We start from the raw sequence: 26574 nt of genomic DNA, 5'->3' as shown, positions 1-26574 counted from the left end.
CCAAGACAGGAAGTTTCCACTGGTATTTCTCAGCTAATTACATTAAGTGGTTCAAAGTGAGATCCCTCAGTGCTGGCTTGGTTGCTTGTGTAGCCACAGAAATTAAAGAACTTCCCCATGACTTTTGCATTCAGCCTGCCTTGCTGATTCTCACTGCAGCATCTCAGTAGTACCCCTTGTGTTCTGCCTTTACACAGTCTGCTTCTACAGCCACCTGCTCAAGCACCTTTTGTTTGAGCTCCTGCCATTGCCTCTGGATAGTGCCCAGAGCTGGGGTGAGGTGGGGCAGGCTGTCCTCCTGCTCTCAGGGTTTGACATCAGCACGAATTGTCCCTCACTCTATGTCCCACGATTACAGCTGCTTCCTGGTCCCTGCTTGTTTTGTAGGCTGTGTTGTTAGCTTGTCCCTGCAGCGTCTCAGATAAATTCACCTGTTTTTCTGACCCCCTGAGGGCATTCATCAGAGCTACCAGTGGGTCAGTGCATAATGACAGCATATATTTCTGGGAGAGAGATGAGGAAATGGTGTGCGGTTCCATTGAAAGCTGTTCTAGACGGGAGGTGTTTTGGGAGGCAGGTGACAAAGACTCACGCCTGGTTTGGTGTTTCAGCTAAGCTGGTATCACGGTGAGCCATCACTGAACAGGCAGGTCCTACCCTTCCTGTCTCAGGTTGTTTAGAGCTTATCTGCAATTCTGACCAATGTCAGATCAACAAGAAGTAATTTACTTTTGGATACGATTAGTTTTGTGCTGGTGAAACACCTTGATGTTCACCGGGGTAAGTCTGCCCCTTGGGCAGCGGCTCTGTAAAGCCTCACATCTCCTCTGAGCTCACTGGTGAGGAAAGCAGGAGAGATCCCCACCACGACAGGGTTGATGCTCTTGCTTTATTTCCAAGGGGGTTTCTTAGTGAGGGATGTAATGCAGGTCTCAGCCAAAGCCTGGGTGGTGCTTGTTCCTCAACAGCTTTCCCCTGGCACACAGGGTCATGAGCCTGCTTTGCCTTCTCCATCCCTGCCTGCCCTCAGCCCTCCATCTGACTTGTTTTAAAGATCTGGCTTGCACTGGTGTTTGAGATAATCCTTGTAACTAGTTGGGTCTGATCCATGCTAGATGATGTTATTGGCAGCACTGAGGCTGACACCCTGCTGCTCTGCTTCTCCTCGGACTCCCTGCCTTCCCCCTGCTAGCTGGGCCCACAGCAATTCTGCTGCCTCCTTGGCTGCTGTCTGGAGAGCATATTGAGGATCCTGACTTCTTTGCTGCCATTCTGCTCAGAAGCCTGCTGCTTGCCTCAGCCAGGACAGTGAACGTGCCAGCAGTGCAGGCAGGTATAGAGCCCTTCTGCCTCCCTCCAGCTGTTTCTGACAGCCCCCGAGCTTCTGTCCTCAGTGTGGTATCCCAAAGTGTGTGCAAAGAGGATGGTAGGAAGGGCCTGGAACAGATCTGTACAGCCAGGATTGGAGTGGAGAAGAGAGACGGGGAAAAACTATTTGCTCGTCTGGCCCAAGAACTGAGGCATCAATTGAACGCAGGAAGTATCGGGTTTAAAGACAAACTGAGGAGGACAGCTCGTCGCACAGCATGCATTTCTGCTCTGCCACAGGCAGTCATGAGTACTAAAAGGCTGCAATCAAAGATTGCATTGGTTTCTAAAGGGAGTTTTGATAGATTCTGGAAGGAAAATCATTGGATGGATCTAAAGATGAAAACAGAATAGTTAAATGCAAAGGATGTCTCTGGCACAAGAAGTCCCTGAGTTATTCATAGCTCATGTAGTGGCTGTCCAGGGAGATATGACTGTCAAGTGATCCTGTGCTCTGTACTGATTGCCAGGCATCCTCTGGTAATGAGATACTGGATTTAGGCAGACGCTTGGCCTGATCTTGCGTGGATATACTGTGTATGATCTTATCCTGCTGCTTTCAAAGATCTCTTGAAAATACTGATTAGGCAGTACTGAGAAGTAGGGATTGTTTGAGGATATGTGTCCATTCAAATGAAATATGTGTCAATGCGATCAGCTTTGAAACCAAGCCTACTGGTCTGGTTAAGTACGTGGATACTGTATCCTGGAACATCTCTTGAAAATAGTCATGGGGTCAGTGTGAAACTCAGTGTTTTTTGCCTGGTACTGAGATGTTTGCTAGCTTTGATGCTCTTTTAGGTGATGCTTGAGCAAGGGGCAAGTGTGGGCACCAGCAAATCCCTTTCAGAAGTGCACACGAGCAGGCAGGAGCCCTCCTAATGTCCTCACTATCTGCATCACGTAGGAAGTTGGAACAGATGCTTTTAGGCACCTCTGCAGCTATAAATGGAGCAAAGTAAGGAATTGTGACCTTTTATTGTGAGGCGTGCATGCAGGATGCAGGATGGTGGTGTGTGTACAAAGAGTATGTCTGTACAGGCCAGATTATGAATTCCCAGACTTTTGGGGGCCTGTGGTATTTGCTGAAACCCAAACCTTCATCCACCTACAACTGAGTTGTCCCTTCCCCTCGTTCCAGCTCAGCTGAGCCCTGCTCTCCTGGCAGCCAGCCCAGCCTGTGTGACTCTGCTAGCAGCTGGTCGTCACCCACTTTTAGATGAGATTCTCCTCTTCTAACCCAGTCCAGGTCACCCTCCTCTCCCTTTTGTTGACCTGCTTCCCCCTCCACCACGTACTGTTTGCACTGGTAAGCCTCACTGTTTGTGTGGCTCCCTTTCCAGAGCAGTTGGGGTGAGCTGTGGGAATTGGTAGAAGTGCCGCAGATGGCAGGCAGCGTCAGAGAACCAGAGCCTCATTTAGCCTGGAATGGCCCTTTACAGGCTGTCTGGTTTGTGTGCTGCGCTGCTCAGGCCTTGTTTAGCTGAGTGCTGGATGTCTCTGAGGACAGACGGAGGTCTCACTGCCTCTCTGGCCCTGCCCATGCTCAAGGAAGAATTCCCACCTTACATTTTAGATTTGTTGTGCATTCAGAATAAATTGTGCCTACATTTTAACAGTTCTGAGCTTTAATCCAACGAGAGCTTTCTTCTGCTCCCTCTCAAATCGTGCGTACCTGCAAAGTTACTGGGATGCTCGTTCCATCTGTTTGCTTTCGGGCGAAGATAAGGCTGACACCCTGCTGGGTTTTGTCTCCTGTGGGATCTGTGGTCTGGGTCAGCACAAGGAAGCTGGGAAGGAATTGGGTCTGTTGGCCTACTCAGCACATGTGCTTCCCACTGTGAGCCTGCTATTGTGCATGTGCTAGGAAAGGAAGAAAGAAATATGTGCTTGTGGAGTAGCTTAGGTTAGAAGGCACTTATGGAGGTCTGTGATCTCATTCCTCCAGTGACATCAGTTTTCCTAACCGTTTCTATTAGCATGTGCAGCAAAGTCATTACTCTCACAGCCTGGAGAAGTTGCTCAGTCTCTGTTTCGCTGCATGCTGGAGAAGGTGAAGAGTTTGCAGAGTGGGCAAGAGTCGCTCTGGTTGCTTTGGTGTTTCTGTAACTCATTTTTATTTAAATACCGTATAATTATTATTTATGTATGAAAACCACTCTTAGAAAACTGTCATTAATGCTGAACTGATGTTCATGCTGCACTTGCATTAGTCTGTGTGCTACGTTGTATTTCTGGAAAATGATTACATTTAAAGGAGATTAGAAGAAGCAGTTATAAGTGGCCACTTGCTAATTCCCAAATAGCAGTTAGTAGGGAAATGGTGCTGTGTGGCTTTGGGTGGGCAAGGGAGCCTGCGTGAGTCACAGGCTGTTTTTAGAGAGAGGTCAGCAGCTTTTAGCACTGAGTTACTTAGCTGGTTGGACTGGCTCCAGATCTAATTAAGATATAATTATGACTATTTCTTCTGGAATCTGGATTTCACAGTAGTCCCAGAAAATCTTAATGGGGAGTAACTCTGAAACTTGTAGCTGTGATCTTTGGCACTTGGCGTGATGCCCCCCAGCCTCAGAAATGCTGCACGAGCTCTGATTTCTGAACCCTCTCCAACGCTTGGAAGTTGTCCCATGCAAGGCTCAGGTCTGTGAATGGCAGCCGGGAGAAGGTCGGCCCGGCCCTACAGCATGTCCTGCATCAGGGATGTGTCTGACTCCTCCTCACATGTGATCTTTCCCCTCTCCTAGGCTGGAAGACAAACGTGGGACGATGTCGGAGGCACGGCATGACAGCACGAGCAGTTTACAGCGCAAGAAGCCACCATGGTTAAAATTGGACATCCCGGTGCCAGTGCCTGTGCCGGTGCCAGAAGAGCCAGTGCAGGTATGGGGACTGCGGTCATGCAGGGGATGTGCAGAGCCCTGCTGTGCTGACAGCATGCCTCTGTGTGGTCACCAGCAGCCCTGGCCAGTGTTGTGTGTGAGAGGTCACTGGGACCAGTAACAGGCTGCCCCTTGAAGGGGATATTGAGGAAAAATGAGTGTATTTCACTTTAGATCAGTGGATCTAAGGTGGCCATTTGGGTGTGAGGATTGTAGGGGTGGATGTGAGTCTGAGGTTTCTAAACAAGAATTCCTTAAAGGAACTGAAGAAGTGAAGGGCTTCTAGAGAAACACCAACCTGAAAGTGCTGGAGTTCCGGCTGAAATGAGCAGGGAATTAATCTGACTTATGACTAGCCAAGATAATGACAGGCTGTCATCAGTAACAGCAAAGAAAGAACAGTTACTGGCAGCACAAAGCTGTTAATAGCATGAGTGCAAGAAATTCACATATGAGGAGAAATAAGTGTTATTGAAGAGTGGTGGAGTAGAGATGAAGTGATAGTTTATTTGGGACTTTGCAAAGCATGAGAGCACCCATGTTTCTGCTGGGAATAGGAGGAATAACAGGAATCTGCTTCAGAGTGGCAAAAACTCTTACATGTGGGTGAGATGACTGCTGGCTGCTCGTGACCTTGCTGCAGGATAATAGGCTGCCTGCACCAAAAGCAGGTCCATGAGTGGAGTGTGATGTCTGGGTTCAGAGAAATGGAAGGTTTTGCATCTTCCCTGGAGGGGTGTCGAGGGTGTGCTTGTCTTGAAATGGCATTTGTGTTCTTGGAAAAACATGGACTGGCCTCTGCTGTTCTTTGATCCAAGGACAAAATGGACTTCTGGCAGGTACACCTTCATCTTGATCTTCCCTTGGAGGGAAAGAGATTGGGGTTCTTTTTGCGAGGATCAGAAGAGAACACAGGGTTTTAACTGTGTAGGTTAAAGCCTTCTGAATTGCTTATGGCTTAGATGGATGTTCTTTTACCTGAAATCTCTAAATCCAGGGAGGCTTCTTCTGGAGAGGCATTATGTACACAACAGTGGAAGTTGGCGTAGGTAATGTTTTCTGAAAGCCCAGTGTGTGGGAGTGCATACAGGCTCCCATGGCTTAAATTTGGAGTGTCTAGGCATTGTTTTAACATATAAAAAACTTAAAAAAACTTAAAAAAAAAAAAAAAAAGAATAAAAATTATTGAAAGTTTTTATCTGTCTGGCTAGAAGGACTAGAGTTTCAAGCAATTAGAGATAGTGTCTGACCAGAGAAGCAGTTGGTTCACTGGCAAGTGAAGCAGAGGGGTAATCTGCTCAGTCTGTGTTTTAGAAAGGGGATAGTATCTGCCAAGCTAATGAAAAATTCATGCAGAACAGCCTTGGGGCAGTTAGTAGGATGGGCTGAGAGCAGTCTGGTGATTTGTGTCAGGTTTGGCAGGTGACATTCAGCCAGGAGGTGCTAGGAGCTTTCAGACCTGAGTGCATCCAGACAATTAGGTTATGAACAAAGCTGATGTGGCTTTCCCAGCTTGCTTAGCCTGTGCCAGGCAGCAACTGCAGCACAGACCCACCCACGACTCTCATAGTCTTTTAGTGCAGATGCAGAGCTATTTATAAAGCTAATTTCACTTGGCCCTGCTTGGTGTGCTTTACTTTACATTGTGCAGTGGTCTAGGAGCTTGTGATCTCTGTTCCTTCTGGCTAGAAAAAAGCCAGAAGGATGCAGGAGCTCCTGTCACACACCCATCTGCAGATGGACATCAGTCTGTGGGCTAGGCTAGAGCCAGTCTGCACTGAAACTAAGAAAAAAAAAAACAACCTCTGCAGATGCCAAGTTCAAGTGCTGACTGCTCTGTTCTGCAGATCCAGTCCTGTTTCTTCACATTAGCCAGTCATGAACTCAGTTCTTGTTAGGCTGTGTGCACCCAGCTTGTGGCTTGGGCTGGGGGCAGAGGGGGGTTGTTGTGCTGCTGACTGAGTGATTCACACCCTGGCTGGCCCTGTAGATCATAGTTCTAAGAATGCTGACTCCCCTTCTGCTTTCCTTTCCAGCCAACAAGACGCCAGACCTTTCTACGAAGTGTGAGCATGCCTGCTGACAACAGCCGTGTGCCCTCCTTGCCTCATGAAGTGAGGAGACCGGTGCTACAACGACAGACCTCAATCACCCAGACCATCAAGAGGTGAGCTGCTGAGCTCCTGGAGCTTGGTTTAGTGGATTCTGCCATCTGTTGCCGTCCTTTTTCATGGTTTTCTCATTCTCCCATTGCCTGGCACTTTAAGGCATGCTGTCAAAATAGGATTGAGTTGTCTTCCTTGTTACTTACCATGAAGTTGAGGTAGAGGGTAGGTGCAGATAGGTTCTCAATATATGAGCCTGATGGTGCTGTATAGCTTGCCTTTAATAAGTGAGGAGCAAAGTCCTGACAGAAAAATAGTGCTGATCAGAACAGTGAATGGTTCTTGCCGATCACAGATAAGTTTTGATTGCCCTTGTGCCTGAAGAAGCTGGCTGTTTCAGGGCCTGATGTGTAGCTAGCAACATATGATGCTGTGTCCAGGATCCCCAGGGCTTTTCTCCCTAGCTCCTTTCCAGCTGGGTGCCCCCAGCACGTGTTGGTGTCTGGGTATGTTCCTCTCCAGGTGCAGGGCTTTGCACTTCTCGTTGTCCTTCATGAGTTTCCTCCCAGCCCATTTTTTTCGTCCTGTCAGGGTCCCTCCAGATGGGAGCATGACCCTGTGAGTATCCCCCACTCCACAAGTTTGTGTCATCTGCAGACATGTTGAGGGTACGCTGTCCCATTGTCCAGATCATTAATGAAGATATTAAATGGGATTGAACCCATGACTAACCCTTGGAATACCCTGCTAGTCACTGTCTTCCAGCTAGACTTAGTGCCATTGCTCACCATACTCTGGGCCCAGTCATTCAAGCATTTATTTATCCACCTCATTGCCCATCCAGCCCTCAACATGGCCTGAAATCAGGCCTCTGCGAGTCTTTGTGCCAGGACAGTTAGACAAGAGCCTGTTAAGGTTGAGAAGATATCCTTGGAGAATGCTGCTTAGGGGTCTTCATAAGAAGCACTGTATGGAAGGGCCAGGGCAGCCCTTTCCCCCATAAGTCCTTACAGACAGGGCACATGGAGCTACAGTGAGCAAAAGAGGGCTAGACAGTGATGGTGAAGCTCCTGGATACCAAGGGAGATGCCAGTGTCCTACTTATTAGCATCAAGGCCATGGGCAAGCACATGTGGCTGGTGCACTGACAGACCTGTGTCATGTCCTCCATGCCTGTATGTAATGGCAGTGTTGGGGACCAGCTGGTGGCAGCATCCGTGCCTGTGCCTAATGGTCTGGGTAGCAGTTTTGTAATCCTGAGTGCAGGGGGTTGATGTCATTCTGCAGTGCAGAGTTTTCTCACACAGGCTGTTGTACAACATGAAGAGCAGCCAAGACTCTGTCCAGGAGGAATTGCAGCTTGTACATGGTTTTTGCAGTGCACTGTGGAATGCAGGTAGGAAGGCAGGCGCAGCAGTGGGAAAGACTGTGAGAGGCAGAATTACAGGAAATGTGTGAGACGTGGAACTAGCAATAAAAGCATGAAATAAATGGATCAGAAACAAAGACAGGGAATTGGAAAGTACTGAGGGTAGCCTAAAAACCAGTGAACAGCAGAGGAAGGTGTGCAGTAAAGAACTGCAGACCATATATCCATGAGGATGTCTTTGGGATTTATTTTGTGAGTCCAGGGAGGCTGTCTTCCAGGTTTGTTGCTTAATGCAGCCCCAGTTAAACACAGAATGTGAAACTGTTCTAGCAGCAGGACTCCATCCCTTTCTTTTCATGGGGCTTGGAGGACACGGATCAAGTATGAGCCTAAGGTCAACTGTATGTGGTCCAGAACATAAGGCCATAGGAATGGTTCAGCTGCTTGAGTGTTGGCACCTAACACTGTTTCCGGTCTCTTACAATGTCCGAGATGTCCACACAAGGCAGCAGATGCAGCACAGATCCTTGTGCCTGAGGTGAGACCCTGCCAGGGTCAACCAGAATGGCTCCAGGACACTTTGAGTGGCATCAAGCACCTGTATCCAAAGAGATCATATCTCAGCTTGCTGACACCTCTGGTGTTTCACTCTGTGGTGTCCAAAGCCGTCTTTTGAGATCTGAAGTTGTATGTCTGGGCTGAAGAAGGTGGATTAAAGAGGTCTGGGGGTGGAAGGGGATTGAAGCATCCGTGGTGTCATCAAGACCAATGGGAGATGTACATCAGAGATTCAGATGCACCAATGGGATTCAGCAACCTCCTGGATCCTGCTGTCACGTGCATTGCGGCACAATTGCTGCTGATGGGGTTGACTAAAGAGATGGGGAAATGTTAGACGTAGCTTGCTGCCTGCCTCCACAGCCCAGTGGGCTCTTTCCGTTCAGCTTTCTTTTCTTTGCAGCAGACAGGTACGGTTTCAAAGGAGTCAGACCCTGCCTGTTCAGGGGAACCGGGTGGGCAGGAGTTCCCTGAGAAAGCGGCAGTCCTTGCCCCGATCGTTTTTCAGGTACTGGTAGAACTAAGTGTGCAACCCACCCCTGCATGTGTGTGCAAGGGCTATTGTGAACTGCACCGATTCTGGCTGTTGCTGAGACCACGTTGCCTTCCAAGGCCTGACCAGGAGGCCTGCAAATGGATGGGAGTGAGAAAGTTCCCGTGTGCATATCTAACAGAAAACAATGGTCACTCCTACTAAATATCTAGGCAGATGTCAATAAATAGCATGGGACTAACAAACTGCCCACTCTCCAGCCTCACTTCTTTCTGTTTTTCCTAACAAGCTGACAATCTCCTGGTGTTCACCATAACTGCAGTATTGCTCTGGGGCAGCCGCCGTGCAGCCTGTCCTTGCTAGCTTTAATGCAACATGTGAAATATGTGTATCTTGGTCCCAAAGCCTTCTTGAAGCAGAAGAGGAAAGAGAGAAAGTTGCACCAAACAGATGTGGTTTGAATGAAGCTCAGAGCTGGTGAATTCATTATAACATCCACCCTTTTCCTGTCAACATCATGAATTTTCTAATCCTAACGTGACTGGCTTCTCTTTGAGGTGGAGACCTTTGTTTATGTAGCACTGAAGAGATGTGCTCTGGGCTCCTGGAGTCGCTCAATAGCCCATCAACCACCACCCTCATACTAGAACTCAGTGAACTTTTGAATGAGACAGACATGGTGACTTCGTGTTTGTCAGGGACTGGACCCAATGCCCAGATGTTCCTTCCCATCCTACCTTCCTCATCACCGTTGCCAGGTGCCACTTTGATGCTGTGTTTGCATTTATGTCTGCTGGTGTTTGGGCTTTAGCTTTCAGGGCTGCTTAGCTTAAGTTGATAGAAGAGCCTGCCCTTGGTACTGATTCATTGCTGGTTAGTTCTGCAGGATCTGTAGCAGATAATGGGGCTCCCTGGTTGGACAGAGCTCTCATTGTTTCTCCAGAGTGCTCCACATGCTCTAAACTCAGTTTATAAGGTTCTCCTGGACTGTCTTGTGTATAATCAGAGACTGGGACAGATCCCTATCCTAGCCCTGGGCGAGCAGTGGTCCCTGGCAGTTTGGGAGTGATACTTGCTGTGCAGAGCAACTGTGGCAGTGCCTGTCCTTCCACGCTAATGGGAATGCAGTTTCACAGAGCTCTGAGGCACAGCTCTTTGCACAGTGTTCATCAGCAGGCTAACAGTGGCCCCATGTACAAGCTTGTCACCCAGGGCCACCTTGGTGTCCAAATATTGGTTATGAAAGTTGGGAGTTGTGTTATGAGAATGTTTTGTGATGTGTGTTGTGCCTGTGCATCTGCACAGCTGGTGCATTGTGCCTGTCTGTGGACTTGCTTCAGTTGTTGCAGGCCAGGCTCTGACCCCAGGCCTGTCTGCTGTGAGCTGGGACAAAGATTGCTGTGGGTCACAGTGACAACAGAGCAGTGCTTTGAGACCTGCATAGCCCCTTCTCTAGGGATGGCACCCAGTGACTAGCTGAGGAGTTCTGGAAAGGTTTGGCTCAGTGAGGGCAGGTAAGGCTGGCAATAGCTCACCTGATTTTGTGCCTGCTGGAGGGCCTGTTCTGGGTCACTGGGAGAATAACAGTGCTTTTGGCAATGGTTGGTGGTTTGCATCTGCAAGTGTGAGCTGGAAAGCCTGCTTTGAATTCACATCTTTTTACATAGTGGCAGGACGTCTTCAGTTGCTGGTTGATGATATGTATCTTTGTTCTGCAGGCTGCAATAAGTAAAACACAGGATTTAGTTTCCTGTCTCTGGTGCTCTGACTCAGTTCACCAGTGTGACCTGCTTCTAGATGTAACCCTCTTATGTTAGTGTATGTTTTGATACTCCCTTTGTGATTTGTGAGGTCTTCCTTCTCAGCAACTGGAAATCCTACCTGTAAGCAGTGGCCTGAGGTGAGATTTTTGGGTTTGGCTTGGAAGGGTTTTCAGGTTTCAACACCTGGGCCAGTTGTGTGCTGATGCAACTTGCCATCTTCTAATGCAGGATTAGCCACAGTGGGAAAGGACTGGCAGGGCTGTGGTGATCTTTAGCTTCTCCTGCAGTATTTGAAGACCTATCCCTCTGCCTTCCTTAGCATTTTGCTTCTGACCCAATGCTCTTCCACAACAGCAGCCACTTGGCAGCAAACCTGCTTTGTGGCTGCAGCCTTGTGCTCCTGCTTCTGCCACCAGCAGCTCAGAGCTGTGTTTGCCTGCTTCAGGAGAGGACAGGACCACAGCAAGCGTTTGCCATTGATGTTACTTGTGAGCAGGATGGGAATCCTGCAGCATGAGATGGAGAATTTGGGGATATTCTGGGAGTGTGGTGGGAGGCTGGGAGGGAACAATTCTGCTGGCCATTGGGAAAAGCTCCAGAGAAAAACTGCAGCCCCACAATGGGGACCTAGAGCTGGCCTGAAGATGGTAAGTGTTTTCTGTGAGTGTCTTTTAGAGGAGGGAAAAAAACAATATTTCACCAAGTTCTCTGAATTTCTGTTCCATCGCCTCTTTTTTCTTTCTAGAAAAAGTCAGAGTCAACTGTTCTTTACATACACTGAATTTGTTTTTGTTGTCTTAAGAGGGAAAACAGTGCTGTTGATGGTTAAACATTTCTGACCAGGACCTGTCAGGTTGCTAAAACTGGCTGAGGACAGGCTCTGAGATGCTCGTGGGGGAAAATTCTGCCTACGTTTGGATTGGGGTTGGCTGGAAGTGACCACCGTGGGTTTTATCTTTTCATTTGCATAATCTGAGCAAATGTGATGCTCCTGCTTTACTTATATACTGGCATTTTTCAGAGGCACAGCTGACTGGTTTGGAGTAAGCAAAGACAGTGATGCTACACAGAAATGGCAGAGAAAGAGCCTTCGCCACTGCAGCCTGCGGTATGGGAAGCTGAAACCTCAGGTCATCCGGGAAATGGACTTGCCCAGTCAGGACAATATTTCTCTAACAAGCACAGAAACCCCACCTCCACTATATGTTGGGCCCTGCCAGCTGGGCATGCAGAAGGTGAGTAGCCTGGGACAGAGTCAAGGCCATCAAGAGCTTCCTGCACAGTGTCTTCACCATTTTTAACTCGTTTGTGGGCTTAGTTCTGCCTGAATGTGTCTTGTCCAATGGGTTACAGTCAGTGACTCAATGTGGTGTCTATTGAGTCTATACTGGGACCAGTACTACATACTATTTTAATCACTGACATAGATAGTAGGGTTAACTGCTACCTTTCAACACTTAGAGGGGGCTTGTGAGAAAGAGAGAAAGACATTACTGGAGTCTGTAGCGACACAGGATTTGTACTGACAGAAGAAGGAGCAGTGGTTACAAACTGAAAACTTGATTATGGAACTTGGAAAAGCATATCTTGCTCAGCTGTGCCACAGCTCTGCTCACGAGTCCTCAGAAGTTGGTTTGGGTGCCTGCAAAGGGTATCTGGTAGCCCTTCAAGTGTGCTCCTAGGGGACCAGGACCCTGTCAGTCACATTCAGTTACCAACACTTCAGAAGTAACCCATAATATTCCAGCAAAGGAAAAACTCCTTGCTCCACTCAGCACCTTAATCCATACAGTATTAGGGCATCAGTGAACACCACTGCAGTGTGGGCAAGTGTGAAATGAATTCCTTCCAAACCGAGTTGATCTGTGACCCAAAGCTGGCTGCGTTCCTGAAACAGGAGAATATTGTGTCTTTCAATCCAGTCTCACCTTGTTGAATGCTTTGGTCATAGGATACTGAGAAATGTTGTTGGGCTCTATGTGGACTACATTCAGTCAGAACTTGGTTTCAGTAGGTGTAACTCCATAAAGCTTCCTATTGAGTGTGCAACTGTGGATTAAAAAAGGCTCATAAAACATTAGGATAAAGCACAGAAGTCATAAAGAAACCACAGCTGTGATGATGTAAGGACAGAGGAAAGGTTTGTAGCTGAAGGCAAAGTTTTCATTAGGTTGATTCGTGTATTTGGCAGCTTTGGTCTGAAGAGTCCCAGAGAAGGGCTTGTAGCTCCTGGAAGCTTGCCTGCTTTATCCAGCTGTTAGGATTAACAGAAACAGATGTAAATATACAGTTAAGCTCCACCAGGATACTGTTTAAATTCAGAGCTGTACACCAACAGAAAGGAAACTAGATCTTGAAAGAGCCTGGCTCTGTTGAGGGATTTCTCCAAGTCCTGATCAGATATCACATTCTCCCACTGCAGACTTCTCTGTCACAGGAGATGAATGAATACAAGAGCTTAGAAAGGGCTGAAGGAGGCTTGAAGCTGTCATGTGAACTTCAGAAATGTTCTGGATGAAAGCAATCAATACCAACTAAAACCCCCCGAAACAACAACAAACAAAATAAATGAGGAGGACTTTGAGGACTTGAGCTTGGGGGACTCGAAAGTTATTTCCTATCTCCCTAATGTAGAATTGATTGGTGTTTTTTTTCAGCCTGGTTCTTGGCTGGCCACTGTCCTGGTCTCAAGAGAGAGATGATGGAGGCTTGAAAGGAGGAGAGCTTGGTAGGCAGATGTTGGGGGGTGGCTGTACTTACTGATGGGCTTCTTCTCTGGCAGATCATAGACCCTTTGGCCCGCGGCCGAGCTTTCCGAATGGCTGACGACAGTGATGGCTACAGCATCCCCCACACACCCATCACGCCAGGTGCCACGTCACTCTGCTCCTTCACCAGCTCACGCTCGGGCTTCAATCGCCTCCCGCGACGGCGGAAACGGGAATCTGTTGCCAAAATGAGCTTCCGAGCAGCTGCGGCTCTGGTGAAGGTATTGCATGTGGGAGGGCAGGGATCAGGCTGGCAGCAGGATGCGGCCCTGCCCTGGAAGAGGAGTGGGAGGGAAGGAGCTATCTTTTGTAGGAAAAAGCACTTTCTGCGAGTAGAGAGAGCGAAGGAGAGCAGTGGTGGAGGAGAAGAAACCAGGACAAGTCCTCTCTTATTTCAGCTGTTTGTCCTACCAGACAGGATGTGCAAGAAGCAAGGATGCTGGCTGGTTTGTGGTATAGGCCTTGCTTGCTGTTTATCAGCCTTGGGGCTTTGATGCCCACAGCCAGCAGCCTTAGAAGATTCCAGCAGGTCTGGTTAAGCTGGGACCTCTGGGTGGTCTGTCTGCACCGCTCATGGCAGAGTAGAAGTGCCTGAGCCTCCTGCTATGCAGGGCTCTTCTTTCTTCTCTCGTAAGGGTCATATATGAGTGACCTTTTTGCTCTGTGACTGCTGTTCAGCCATTGTACAATGTGTGGTAGAGGGGCAAGTTGCAAGCCTTCATGGGAGTTGTGGATCAAGAAGTGGGGTAGCACTAGGATTTGTCACCTGGAAGATGCTGCACATCAGTAGGGTGTTGTGCTTGATGGGTCAGTGTGACAGGGTCAGCGCTTGGGCTCCCTGTGTGCAGGCCAGGATGGCACTGCATGGGCCTGGGGCTGGGGTGTCTGGCAGTGATTTGATGCCACCCTGTCTGTCTGCAGGGTCGCTCTGTGAAGGACAGCACACTGAGGAGAGCTCAGCGGCGCAGCTTCACCCCAGCAAGTTTCATGGAGGAGGATACAGTGGACTTTCCAGATGAGCTCGACACTTCTTTCTTTGCTCGGGTGAGGGGCAGGGCAGTGGTATGGTACTGACTCCAGAGACTTTGCAAGATTGCAGCTCTGGCAGGGCTGTGTGCTGCAGTGTGGTGCTGGTGTCTCAAATGTGGTGCCTCCTCCTTCTGATGGGACTTCTGTGTCTTTGCCCAGGAAGGAGTCCTTCATGAGGAGCTCTCTACTTACCCGGATGAGGTGTTTGAGTCGCCATCAGAAGCTGCGGTCAAAGATACTGAAGTGAAACCTTTAGACCAGACAGATCTCACAGGAGGTGCCTTGGACAAAAATGAGCTTGAAAGAAGCCACTTGCTACTGTAAGTATTTTCTTGTAAGGAGCCAAAGCTTAACACGGGATGGTGGCCTGCCTATTCAGAGTGGAATCTTTGGTGCTGGGCAGCTGCTGGGGCAAGACCATTGCTCCTTCATGAGGGAAGTTGGGATCTTAGTGCCATGGGTGTTTGGAACAGAGGTCAAAGAGCAGAGCAGTGATGGGATTTCTTTAAGCCCTTCATGCTTCTCTTGATGTTTTGGATGAGAGTCCTCCTGCCCCAGCAACCCCTGAAAGGTGACTCTGAGGCCACCTCTCCAGCAGCTTCCTGATGTGATGTGCTTTTGAGGCTGTATCATGGTTTGGGGAAACAAAAGACGCTTTAAGTCAGCTGTGAGAATGCTGGAGGCCCAGCCTTCAGCTGTGGAGAATACAACAAAGGTAAGAAGGCTGTTGCCATTGCCACAGTCACCAGGAACTGTTGAGAAGAGTGGAGTGAAGCATTGCTGAGCGTCAAGCTGAGCTACATTCCTCACTTGAAACCAGAGAAAGGTGTGGCACTGATGCTGAAAGCCCTGCAAATATGTGGGTGGTACTGTACTGTATGCCTAGATTTTTTCCACCTGAGTAACTGGTACTGAGTAATTGCTCGGTGTCGTTTCCGAGTTAGCTCTGACTTAGCTGGCAGCTCACCCCAGCAGAGAGCAGTGCTGGGAGTGAACATGTAGCAGACAGGGAGGTCCTTGTTGTGGTTCTGCTGCTCGCAGCCCATCTTGCTGTGTTGGAGTTTTCCCTTCAAGTGTTTCCAAGAACTTGACTCAGTCTTAACAAAAGTGGAAGCAGCAAATGGTGGGAGCTTGTTGTCTCTCCACTGAGATGGTCTCAGTCTTTTTGGTTCCATTTGGATTTTCTCAAATCTACATTCCTTTCCCACTTAGAGAACTGCTATCAGAATTGCAGTCATTTGTCCTTTTAGGTGGCCAGGTGTTTGTTTTAGCATAGGCTTATAGTCTAGCATGAAAATACTGGGATGTCCATTACACAGAAATCACTTGAACCTCATCCTATTGCTTGTCCATACTTCAAAGCTCTCTTAACTTCACCAAGACACTCTGGTTATCTTTCAAAAAAAAAAAAATATGGTTTCTGTGACCACATTTGACAACCACTGTCTTTGTGCAGAGTTGGTCACGTAGGAAGCCACAGGAGGTTTCTGTTAACTACAGACCTGCCGAGGACACATGCCTACCAGATTTCCAGGCATTGGAAAAGGGAGAAATAACAGGCAGTTCTCAGTGCTGTGAACTTTGCTTTTAGACTGCTTGTTAAGAGTAGGGAAATTAACCCCCCCCCCAAAAAAAAACAAAAAAACACCATGAAGATGCCCAGAGCAGGTTCTGTTCATCAGTAGCTTGTGCAGTGTTCATTCATTTCATACTCTATTTTTGTAAGAAGGCATTCCACTGGACAGGGATTTTTACTGTATTGTTGGAGCCTGGTTTTGTTTTTCTCCTGAGAAATTCATGCATCAGTGCAAATAAAGGGACGAGTGGAAGACAAGTTGTGAGAAGTAACTGCCTTGGTTTTAGTTCCTGCTCTTCTTCTCTGAATGGTTTAATGAGCATGAGGGTTTGACTTGCCAGTCTAATCACAGTAAAGTGCTTCAAGGGTTGGGATTTCCACTGTGGGGCTAAACTGCACTTCCATTTCGTAGGAGAGAATGGAGTGAGGGGAATGAAGCAGAGGAAGAAATAGATGTGTATGAGTGTTAGCTGCCCAATAAGGCAGCTGATCCTGGAGATGCTGAGAGTATAGCACATGGCTTCCATTTCTCTCCATTCATTCTGGATCAGAAAAGAATTAAAGTTAAAGTTGAGGTTGTTAGAGGTGATCACAACCACAGGATGCTGTTCTTGTTCCCTGCTGCAGTGTCAATGCTGGGAGGCTGGAGGTCGTGTCTCCCCAGAACGAGATGCTCAGTGACACCCAGCTGCAGTCTCCCCATTTTAACCCATTGCTGACAAAAAATTCTAAAGCTGTGAGAGCATCTCAGCAGCGGGGTTCAGTTTGGCAGCTGCCTTGTGCCACCTTCTGCACATAGTCCAGTGCTTTTTGTTTTTTTGGGGGGAGGGGCTTTGTAACACTTGAAAATACAACTTGTACTTCAGAGCACCTTGTCTGCCATTAGCTGCTGCTCAGCTTTTGGATACGGCGGGACAGGCACAAGGTCTGCTGCCATTAAGACCAGAGAAGGGCTGCTCGATATTATTGTGCCATAGAGAAGCAAACCACTGTTGTTCCACTTTTTATTCCAGTCCACTGGAGCGAGGCTGGAGGAAACAGAAGGATGGGGGCCTGGCACAACCCAAAGTCCGATTGCGGCAGGAGGTGGTGAGTGTCAGCCCACAGAAGCGTGGGCAGCGCATCGCCGTGCCGGTCAGGAAGCTTTTCGCCAAGGAGAAGCGGCCGTACGGCCTGGGGATGGTGGGGAAGCTGACAAACCGTACCTACCGCAAGCGCATCGACAGCTATGTGAAGCGGCAGATTGAGGACATGGACGATCACAGGTGAGAGCTGCAGTCATAGCTGGGGTTCCAACAAAACACCGGGCGCTGGGAGCACGGCCTGCTCCTCGTGTTGGGTATCTGCATCTCTTCCCCACCGCTGCTGTCTTGTGATGAACAGGAAGGCTCAGGTATTCTTGCTTCTGATTGTTTCCATAAACTCAGTATTTCAGATGCATGACGCATTTTGGCATTAGGCTTTTGTATTCGTGGATGCTTTTCTTGGCAAAAAGTGGCTTGCCCAGTGTTTAGGGGAGTCAGTAAACAGAGGCTGTCTGCTGGCAAGATTATTGCCTCCAGTCATGTACACCCTAAGCGATCTTGGTCCTGTCACCAGAGTCTGCCAGGGTTCCTAGGGAAAGAAAGCAGCTTTTCTCCTTGCTCTGTGAGGAGATGTAACACACAGTGCTACGAGATGCAGTTTAAGTAGCTTAGTGGGTAGTAATGGTGATAGGACAGTTGGACTAGATGATCTTGTAGGTCCTTTCCAACTTGTGATTCTATGATTCTGTGCCTGGATTTCTGCCTCTAATCTTTTCCCTTTCCCTCCATCCAGGCCCTTCTTCACATACTGGGTCACCTTTGTGCATTCGCTCATCACCATCCTTGCTGTGTGCATCTATGGCATTGCCCCTGTGGGGTTCTCACAACATGAAACTGTTGATTCAGTAAGTAAATCACCCTGACTTGCCTGACTTGGGGTGTGATTGTGTCACAGCTCTCAGCACAATGGCCACTGAGGGCCCTGTTGGCTGGACACCAGGTGTCCAGGGCCTGCCTGAGTCCACGTGCTGCCTGCTTTCCCTCCTGCAGTCACATTGCTCTTGACATTGAGCTCTATCAGGTGGGCTTTTGGTACAAAGCACAGTGGGCTCCTGGCAGGTTCTGGTTGTGACAGTGCTGGGAGTCCTTTTTAGCAACTTGTTCCCCTCCTGCTGGGGACCAGAAGGATGTTCATGGTAGGGAAATATTTCAAACCTCAGTTAAGTTTTTGTAACAGCTGCAAGATTTTGCTTCTGCCAGGAGCAAAATGGACCTGTCTGACTTTGTGAGCTGATCTTGAAGCTACTTGTAGGCCTTCCCACTTGTTGTCAAAGGTCTGCCTGAGGTGCATATCTCTATAGCACCATATTCCTGCTCCAAGCAGAGGATGCCCAGGGTTACTTCTCACCTACAAGTCTGATGGCTTTCACAACACTGTCACCAGCATCTGGATCTGTGTTGCTGTGTTGCTGACAGCTGCTGCTTCTGTTGCTGCGCTGTGTGAAGCTTTATACAGGTTCTCAGCCACCCTGGGAGAATGTGAAGTAGCCAGGTGGACATTTTCAGAGGAGTCTTTAAATAAAGATGCCCAGACCTGCCCTCCTACAAAAGACCAGTTTGAGAGAGCTGTGTAGCCAGTCACCTGCTGTGGGGATTTCTGCTCCTTCTGGGAACTGTTTTCACCAGTCCCTGCCACTTGCTCATGATACTCTCACTTCCTCTCCTTGCAGGTTTTGCGAAACAGAGGGGTTTATGAAAATGTCAAATATGTTCAGCAGGAAAACTTCTGGATCGGCCCCAGTTCAGTGAGTCTTATCATCTGGGGCTGGCAGGGGACAATGTGCAGCAGCCAGATCGCCTCAGGGACCTGGGCCCTCCACTGCTTGGGGCCTGGTGCTAGCAGCTCTCATCAGCTGGGCTTCCACAGAGCTCTGCTGTCCTTGGCAGGGTGCAGCAGTGCTCCTGCCTCAACTGCCCTGCAGAATGGTTTACTGGGAGCTGGGGATGAGCCTTGGCACTCCTTCTTGCACATGGTTGTATGAAGCCAAGCGTGAGGCCAGAGAAAATGCAGAAGTTATGTGGAGCATGGCAGCTTTCGTGATGCCATTTTCCCCACGAAAGTCTGTAATGTCCCAGAGCTTCCTTCCTCACTGCAGAACAGGCCTTTCTGGGGCCATGGGCAAGCAAATTCTGGATTCTTGTTTTGAGCTCGCTTATTTGAGGCAAATACTGAGAATATGCCTGATGATGTGTTTTGAACATCATCATGCAGGACATGTCTTTGGCCATGCTTTGGGTACCCCTTGCTGTTCTTCCCAGCCTGTTCTACCCTGGGCAGTCCTTGTGTACACCTTGACTGAGGTGAGCTTCTCCATCTCTCTCCCAGGAGGCTCTGATCCACCTGGGGGCCAAGTTCTCACCATGCATGAGGCAGGACCAGCAAGTGCACAGCTTCATTAAGGCCAAGCGTGAGAAGGAGAAGCACTCAGCATGCTGTGTACGAAATGACAAGTCCGGTTGCGTGCAGACTTCGGAGGAGGAGTGCTCAGTGAGTGTGGTGTTCCCTTTCCTGCTGTTACTGCAGGCTCAGGGCCACTTCTCTTGATGCTTTCTCCTGCCCTAGGATTCACAGTGATACCTCTCCTCTCCCTTCTCTTGCAGTCCACCCTGGCTGTGTGGGTAAAGTGGCCCCACCACTCCAGCACACCAATGCTGGCAGGAAGCAAGAGGCAGTTTGGGTCTGTTTGTCATCAGGACCCCAGGTATGTCCTACCTAGCCCACCTGCCATCCTAGGGACACCTGGGTGCTGTGACAGTCAAGTCAGAGGCATGGGGTCCCAGGCCAGTTCATTGCAGAGTGTGTGCGTAGTGCTGTCCTTACCTGCCCTTGTGGTGGCAGGGGAGCTGAGGCAGCTTTTTCTGGGAGCCTCCCAGATCACAAACTTGTTTGTGTTCCCTGAAGTCTCTGTTGTTGGCTGCCCACGTGCAGAGTGGTTTGTTCTAAGCTGAGGGTTCTTTTTCTGTCCTTCTCCTCTTTACCTGCTTGCTTTGCTCCCTGCATGGGCTGCTTTCCCATGGGCTAGCAGCTACGTTCCCAGCACAACTCTCCTGCAAAACCCTTGCAGCCTCCTTTGCCCTTAACCACCACAGGCTGAGGGAGGGCTGAAACCAGCTGAAGGTCCACGTTTGGAGTTCCATTATGTTGTTGAGCAGCTTTGTGCTCTTTGTCAGCTGAAGCCGTGATCTCTGGTTGTGGGAAGCAAGCGGTAGTTTTGATCAGCACAGCCTTGGCTAACCTGAAGTAGTGTGTCACCAGCCCCTTGCCAGGGACAGAGGGGTACCTATGGGAGCCTAGCCTGGGGGCAGGGACAGTGTGGTATGCTAGGAAAAATCATTTCTCTAGGTGATCTTTGCTTCCTGTTGCTGCAGGGTGTGTGAGCAGCCAGCCTCGATGGAGCCACACGAGTGGCCAGACGACATCACCAAATGGCCGGTGAGCATCACTGGTGCACAGGGCCTGTGCTGGAAAATGGCATTTCCAACCCACTGTGCAGAGTTGCAGCACTCTTGGTGGAAAGGGGTCTTCAGAGCAGCCTCCTGAAATCCTCCAACAACAAAAATTCCCACTGCCCTAAGCCCTGCCAGGGTAATAGGATGATGGATACTTACTCCATCTAGGGGCTGTTTTAGTTGCTTGAGAGGAGGAGGGATTGGTTTGGGCTCCAGCAGCCCAGGCAGATGGGGTATCAGAAGAAACCTTTGGGAGGCTGTGTCTATGGGACTGCCTTCCTCCCAAGTGACTATTCTGACCTTACCCAGGCAGCAAGCCAAACCATGGATCTCTGACTGCTGTTGTCATTTTCCAGATCTGCACAAAAAACAGTGCTGGGAATTACACAAACCACCTTCACATGGACTGCGTGATTACAGGCAGGCCCTGCTGCATTGGGACCAAAGGAAGGTAATGAGTTTAATCTGTGTGGAGAGGGGCTGGGCATTGGGGTGAGAAATGGAGGGCTGTTTTAAGGTTGTAGGCACAGCCTTTTGTCTTCCTTGTCCTTCCTGCATGCAGCCCAGAGCAGTGCTGGGGAGGGGAGTCTGGCAGGGAGCCCTGATGTGTTTCCCAGGCAGAACAGGACTCTGGTTGAGTTTGATGTGATTCGGAGCCCTGAGGATTAAATGTATCTCTTGGGGAATTCAGTGCTTTTCCTTGGAATGACCAGCTTGTTCCTAACAGGCTACACCGACCACAGCCTGGCTTCTGTGTGCATTCCAAGAGGAAGTGATCTGATCTGGGTTTGCCAAGGAGGATGCTGTTCTTCATGCTGCTCCTCAGCTTGAGTTACTTGGTGCTTGGGCCAGGCTTCCCCTGCCAGGAAGGAAAATCAGTGCTGCTGTCCCTGAAAGTCATGGCAGGACACTTGGCTTAGCCCTACTTTCTGCTCTGTCCGTGTCTGAGGCAAAGGGCTCCCCAAGCCCAGAGTCATAAATTCCCCAAGCTCCAGTGTTTCATTTTCAGCTGTAAATAGCTCCGTTTTATTACTTCTTTTGGAACCTTTGTGGCAGAGGTGCTGTAGCATGTCGAGGGCATCAGTTCTCATAGACAAAGTTAGAGGCCAGGGAGGGCACAGGATAATCTGCCATGTCTTCCATGCGTGACTTGTTCCTTCTTTTGATTGCTGTGCCTCTTCCAGGTGTGAAATAACTTCCCGAGAGTATTGTGAATTTATGCGGGGCTATTTCCATGAGGAGGCAACACTTTGCTCTCAGGTAGGTGCAGAGTAGTGGTTTGTAAGGCCATCCTTCTCACTTCTGTTCACCTATCTGCAGCAGTGTGAGTGGGAATGTTGAGTCCCAGAGGAAGTTGCTGATCCAGGATGTAGTGACAAAACTGCATCTGCCCTAGGGAGACCAGTTTAGAACTTGGGGCTGACAGACACAAAAGTCCAGCATGGGACAACTGGGGAAGCAGCAGGTGTCTGCAACCTTCTTGCTCCATGGGTGAGCAAATGTTGTACATGTGTTGGGGTGATGAATAAGGGCATAATGCTGCCGTAAGTAATGGGTGGGGAACACGTGAAATGATGCTGCAGGCAAGGGCTGGATAGCAGATAAGTGAATGGAGAAACCCTTTTTCCAAGCTAGCTGCAGCCTCTGCTCTGTCTGTGATAACTGGCTGTGCCCAGTGGTGTTGGCTGGCCCATCCCACAGCCCCCATTTTGCTGCCCTAGGTTCACTGCATGGATGACGTCTGTGGACTCCTCCCTTTCCTAAATCCAGAAGTCCCTGACCAGTTCTACCGTCTCTGGCTCTCACTTTTCCTCCACGCTGGGTAAGCGTAGGTGCAAAGCTTCCAGTGTCTGGGAGGGAACTGTGGGGTTGTATGAGGGTGGTTCTAGTAGTTTCTGTCCTCAGGACACCACTGTGGGGATGAACTGTTGTCCCTGCTGAGGCTTACCAGGCTGAATTTGCTGGGAGGGATATTAGAGGCATGGACTGCACCAGGTGCTTTCAACAAGACTCAAAGAAGACAGCAGAGACGATAGACAAGCACACTGTGGGGAATTTGGTGGATGCTGCTTCAGCTCCTGTACTCTGAACTTGGCAGGATCCTGCACTGTCTGGTTTCAGTCTGTTTCCAAATGACGATCCTGCGGGACCTAGAGAAGCTGGCAGGATGGCATCGCATCTCTATCATCTACCTGCTCAGTGGCATCACTGGGAACCTTGCCAGTGCAATATTTCTACCCTACAGAGCAGAGGTGGGTCTTCTACACACTAAGGTCCTGGCAGCTTCAATACAAGCTCCTACATGCTGTGCCTCTCTGGCAGAAAAATCAGAGCTGCACTTATCTTTGTATTGTGCAGATTTGTAGTTAGCAGTCAACACCACACCATCATCTAGCTGCTGAGCAGTAACATCCCCCAGAGCACTCTAGTTGGCTTTCCAGGTGACTGACCCATTCTGGCTGCAGCCCAAGGGCTGCCTCACAACATGAGATGGAGGAGATTCCAGCCACATGCAGGCTGGGAATTCAGGTCTGTAGCTGGTGTCAGTCCCTTCACATGCAGACAGGCAGGCAGAAGGTGAGAGCAAAGCTCGCCGTTCCCACAGACTGTCCCTGCCCACATTGCACAGCTGGAGAAGCCCAATGTGCCTGCCCAGCTTCACCTTAGAAGACTGCATGGTAGGACCTAGAGGACCTCCTTCCAGATCCTTCAGTAAGGAGAAGTGTGTGGTGGGTGAAAGGACCAAGGAGATTGCCTCTAAGGACCTCTGCCCCGTAATAGTTCAAACCAGATTCGTCCTCTTTAAAAAAGAACATCTGTTCTGGTGAGCTACACTGGTCCTTATGTCAGACCAGGCCTTCAATCTCATTATCAGGATGAAGTCTCAGGCTGCAGCATCTCTTTCTCAAATAACACTGAATAGGGAGTTGAAATAACTGTAACAGCTGGTTGCAGAAGCCAGGCAGATGGGGTGTGCCTGATGTTACCTGTAATGTTCTTCTTCTGCAGGTTGGCCCTGCAGGATCCCAGTTTGGGATTCTGGCTTGTCTCTTTGTGGAGCTCTTCCAGAGTTGGCAAATCCTGGCACGGCCGTGGAGGGCTTTCTTCAAGCTGCTGGCTGTGGTGCTCTTTCTTTTTGCCTTTGGCCTCCTGCCTTGGATCGATAATTTTGCTCACATTTCAGGATTCATCAGTGGTTTCTTCCTCTCCTTTGCCTTCCTGCCCTACATTAGCTTTGGGAAGTTCGATTTGTATAGGAAGCGATGCCAAATTATTGTTTTCCAGCTCATCTTCATTGCACTCTTCTCAGGACTTGTGATCCTATTCTATTTCTACCCCATCAAGTGCGAGTGGTGTGAGTTCCTTACCTGTATACCATTCACGGACAAATTCTGCGAGAAATACGACCTGGATGCACAGCTTCACTGAAAGGCAAAGACTGGCTTCTCGAGCAGGCACTGGAGATGGACTGTCTTTGCATTTGCTGTGCTAGTTCCACGTGGACGAAGCTTCTAATCCAATGACACTTCTAACCAGGGCTGTGGTTAATTTAAACCATCTCTAGCACTCAGCAGGCGTGGTTTGCCTTATCTCAGAAGACTCTGAACAGAATGTTGGTGCCTTGTTCAATTGTATTGAACCTCTTCTGCTGCCATTATTTTTATTATACTAGTTTCAATACTACATTTTTAACTAGAGTTATTTACTACTGCTAAGGTGGTGATTAAATGGAAAGGTAGCGTTTTAGCTACTGCTAATTGTTTTGCATAGTCTGTGGCTACGTTTCTTACTTTATGTCACCCATGCTGTTCCATGCACCGATAGAATCGGTATTCTAGCACCCAAAGTAGCCCGACACACATTTACAGCTGGAAATAAGAGCTTTCAAAGCCTCAGAAAAATGAGAGTCACTTTAATTACAAAAAGCACATTCTGCATACAGCTCAGAGGCAGACGTTTTGAACAGCAAGAACTGCAAAAACATGTAAGAGCATCTGTTCAACTGGAGTTTGCTTCTCTGTGAAATCTTTCAACCTCTTCCTCTTGGAGAGCACTGAATCCCTTATCTGATCCTGGCAGGAATGGATTCTCTGTTCTACCTGTTTAAAAAAAAAATAAATATTTGGGAATAGCAGTGTTAACTGCATACTAGGCTCTCCTACCACTGCAGTACAGGGGATCATCCAGGGCCCCATGGGGTAAAGCAGAGCTCTGCTGTCACAGCACACATCATATTGCACTAGATGCTGCAAATATGATAGCACTGAAAGAGAATGAAAGCCTCTGTGGTCACAGAGTGACAGTTTCTAACCCAGCTAGCTGGAGCCATGGAACAGAACATCTGGAAAGCATGCAGTTATCGCTGCTCTCAGCAACTGATTGTGATGAGGGAGACAGTTTTAAACCTATTGAGGTTGGCAGTCTTGGCCACACTGTGTGTTTGTGCTAGAATTGTGATGTCTATGTGGACTGCACACAGGTAAATATACATGCTACTAATGCTTCCTGTGTTACAAGTTTTCTTCAGTGCATCAGCTGCACAAAATTACCATGACCAAAAGTCATCTAGTGATATATTATCCCACCTTCTGGGAACAGCAAATCAGCTGAACTCACTGCTGTAAATCAGAAAAAAAGAAAAACTAAACAAAAGTTACAGGGTACAGAAGCAGAGGTGCCTTTGGTAACTCCTTACAGCTTGCAGTAACAGAGAGAGATGGCTCAGAATACACCCAGTGAGGAACAGCAGCCTTTGCTGGCTGCATTTGCTTGCATGCGGCGATGAGACACTTCAGGTGCTCTGAATGGTACAGGAGTGTGAAGAGCAGAGAGGGAGAACAGTCACTTGGGTACAGTGAGAAAGAGACATACAGGAGGATCAAATGAATTGCATGATGGCAATCAATCAGTGCTAGCACAGAGACCTTGTCTTCCTGGGCACTGGACTTCCAGAGTTCCATGAAGCCTAAAACCAAGGTCCAAGAAGCAATCAAATGGGCAGAGAGAAGAACACTGCGTTTAATGAATCTCAGAGCATTGCGGGAACAAATTCAGAGCCTAAAATGCACAGTAGGGGTAGGGATGCATCAATGCTAGCACCGAGGTATTGCTGCTGCACCCAGTGTGGTTTGAACCACAATTCCCTGCCCAGAGAGGAAGACACAACACGACCAGGAGGAGGACATGAGGAAGAGCCAGGCTGGAGCCCAGCAGAGACACAGAAATGCTCACAGAGCTGCTCTGCACTATAAGCCTGAGCGCTGTGGCCCTGGGAAGGCTGAAGAATGAGTATTCGTAACGGCTACTCAGGACTTACCTGACAGGTCACTTTCGGAGTTTCTTGATGAAGCTGACCTCATCCCGGTTCCTGATGCCATACCTGAACAGAGTTATGCTGTTACAGCCTGTTCTCCTCTAACCACAAACTGCAATCCTACAGCTCCCGTTCCCAGGGCTGGATGGACTCCTAATGTGCTCCACTGCCAAACAGGTGGGACTTCTCACACGTGCAGGCAGAACACGGTCTGCTACTCTGCCTTTGTAAGCACACCATCTATCACCCGCAGCAGAGAGGCTGTGAATGCCTCATCCCTGGAGGTGTTCAAGGCCAGGTAGGATGGGGCAGCCTGGTCTAATATTAAATGTGGAGGTTGGTGGCTCTGCCTGTGGCAGGGGGTTGGAGATTCGTGATCCTTGAGGTCCCTTCCAACCCGGGCCATTCTGTGATTCGGCAGCGCTGCCTCACTATGGGTTCTCCCTCCTGTATCCCTTCAGATGAGCTCCTCTTGCAGCTCTGCACAACGGCTGCTGCCATGCATTGATGCCTCCTGCCTTCAGTACAGACACACAAAGCAGCCTCAGTCCCACCAAGTGCTCTCGGCTCCCCTCTCAGGGAGGCGGCCTGCCGTACTTCACGTGCTCAGTGCAGAGCCCACCGCGCGCTCAGCTCCGACCCGCCAACCCTCAGCACCGCCCCGAGCTGCAGCTATCGGGCACGGCACGGAGAACCGCCCAGCGGCCGTTTACTCACTCTCTCAGCTTCTTTCTGTCATCCGCCAGCTTCTCCCCGTTGTAAGTCAGGTGGTACGTCCTCCAGATGTACTTCCTGCGGGAGAACGGGGGTGGGAGCG

At 49.1% G+C, this 26574-nt stretch overlaps 1 protein-coding gene and 1 long non-coding RNA gene across 6 annotated transcripts in view; one reads left to right on the top strand and one right to left on the bottom strand.

The window, feature by feature from the left end:
* RHBDF1 (rhomboid 5 homolog 1) overlaps nt 1-24213 on the top strand; it is a 30206-nt gene extending 5993 nt beyond the window's left edge. For 2 of the 5 annotated variants that reach the window (XM_019620696.2, XM_010719401.3), the window contains exons 2-19: nt 4113-4248; nt 6284-6414; nt 8683-8787; nt 11557-11770; nt 13318-13524; nt 14225-14347; nt 14492-14652; nt 16922-17173; nt 17727-17838; nt 18664-18738; nt 19320-19481; nt 19595-19695; nt 20363-20426; nt 20800-20894; nt 21628-21703; nt 22165-22265; nt 22542-22695; nt 23453-24213. In XM_019620696.2, the coding sequence (XP_019476241.1) occupies nt 4135-4248; nt 6284-6414; nt 8683-8787; nt 11557-11770; nt 13318-13524; nt 14225-14347; nt 14492-14652; nt 16922-17173; nt 17727-17838; nt 18664-18738; nt 19320-19481; nt 19595-19695; nt 20363-20426; nt 20800-20894; nt 21628-21703; nt 22165-22265; nt 22542-22695; nt 23453-23872 (2667 nt within the window). In that variant the 5' untranslated portion in view covers nt 4113-4134 and the 3' untranslated portion in view covers nt 23873-24213. Of the gene's footprint in view, nt 1-17; nt 4009-4112; nt 4249-6283; nt 6415-8682; nt 8788-11556; nt 11771-13317; nt 13525-14224; nt 14348-14491; nt 14653-16921; nt 17174-17726; nt 17839-18663; nt 18739-19319; nt 19482-19594; nt 19696-20362; nt 20427-20799; nt 20895-21627; nt 21704-22164; nt 22266-22541; nt 22696-23452 lie in introns of those variants that run through there. The other 3 variants (XM_010719400.3, XM_019620695.2, XM_010719403.3) reach the window with 3 other exon arrangements.
* A 122-nt stretch (nt 24214-24335) lies between these two features.
* LOC104913361 lies at nt 24336-26568 on the bottom strand. Its single transcript, XR_795319.3, has 3 exons — nt 26475-26568; nt 25761-25823; nt 24336-24543 (listed from the first exon to the last, which is right to left on the bottom strand). It is a non-coding gene; the product is annotated as an uncharacterized LOC104913361 (long non-coding RNA).
* Between the last annotated feature and the right edge of the window lie 6 nt (nt 26569-26574).

The sequence above is a fragment of the Meleagris gallopavo genome, chromosome 16 (assembly GCF_000146605.3).
Source record: "Meleagris gallopavo isolate NT-WF06-2002-E0010 breed Aviagen turkey brand Nicholas breeding stock chromosome 16, Turkey_5.1, whole genome shotgun sequence".
Classification (NCBI taxonomy): Eukaryota; Metazoa; Chordata; class Aves; order Galliformes; family Phasianidae; genus Meleagris; species Meleagris gallopavo.
Note: the sequence above shows the minus strand (reverse complement) of the source record. Positions and strands in the feature narration are given on the sequence as shown.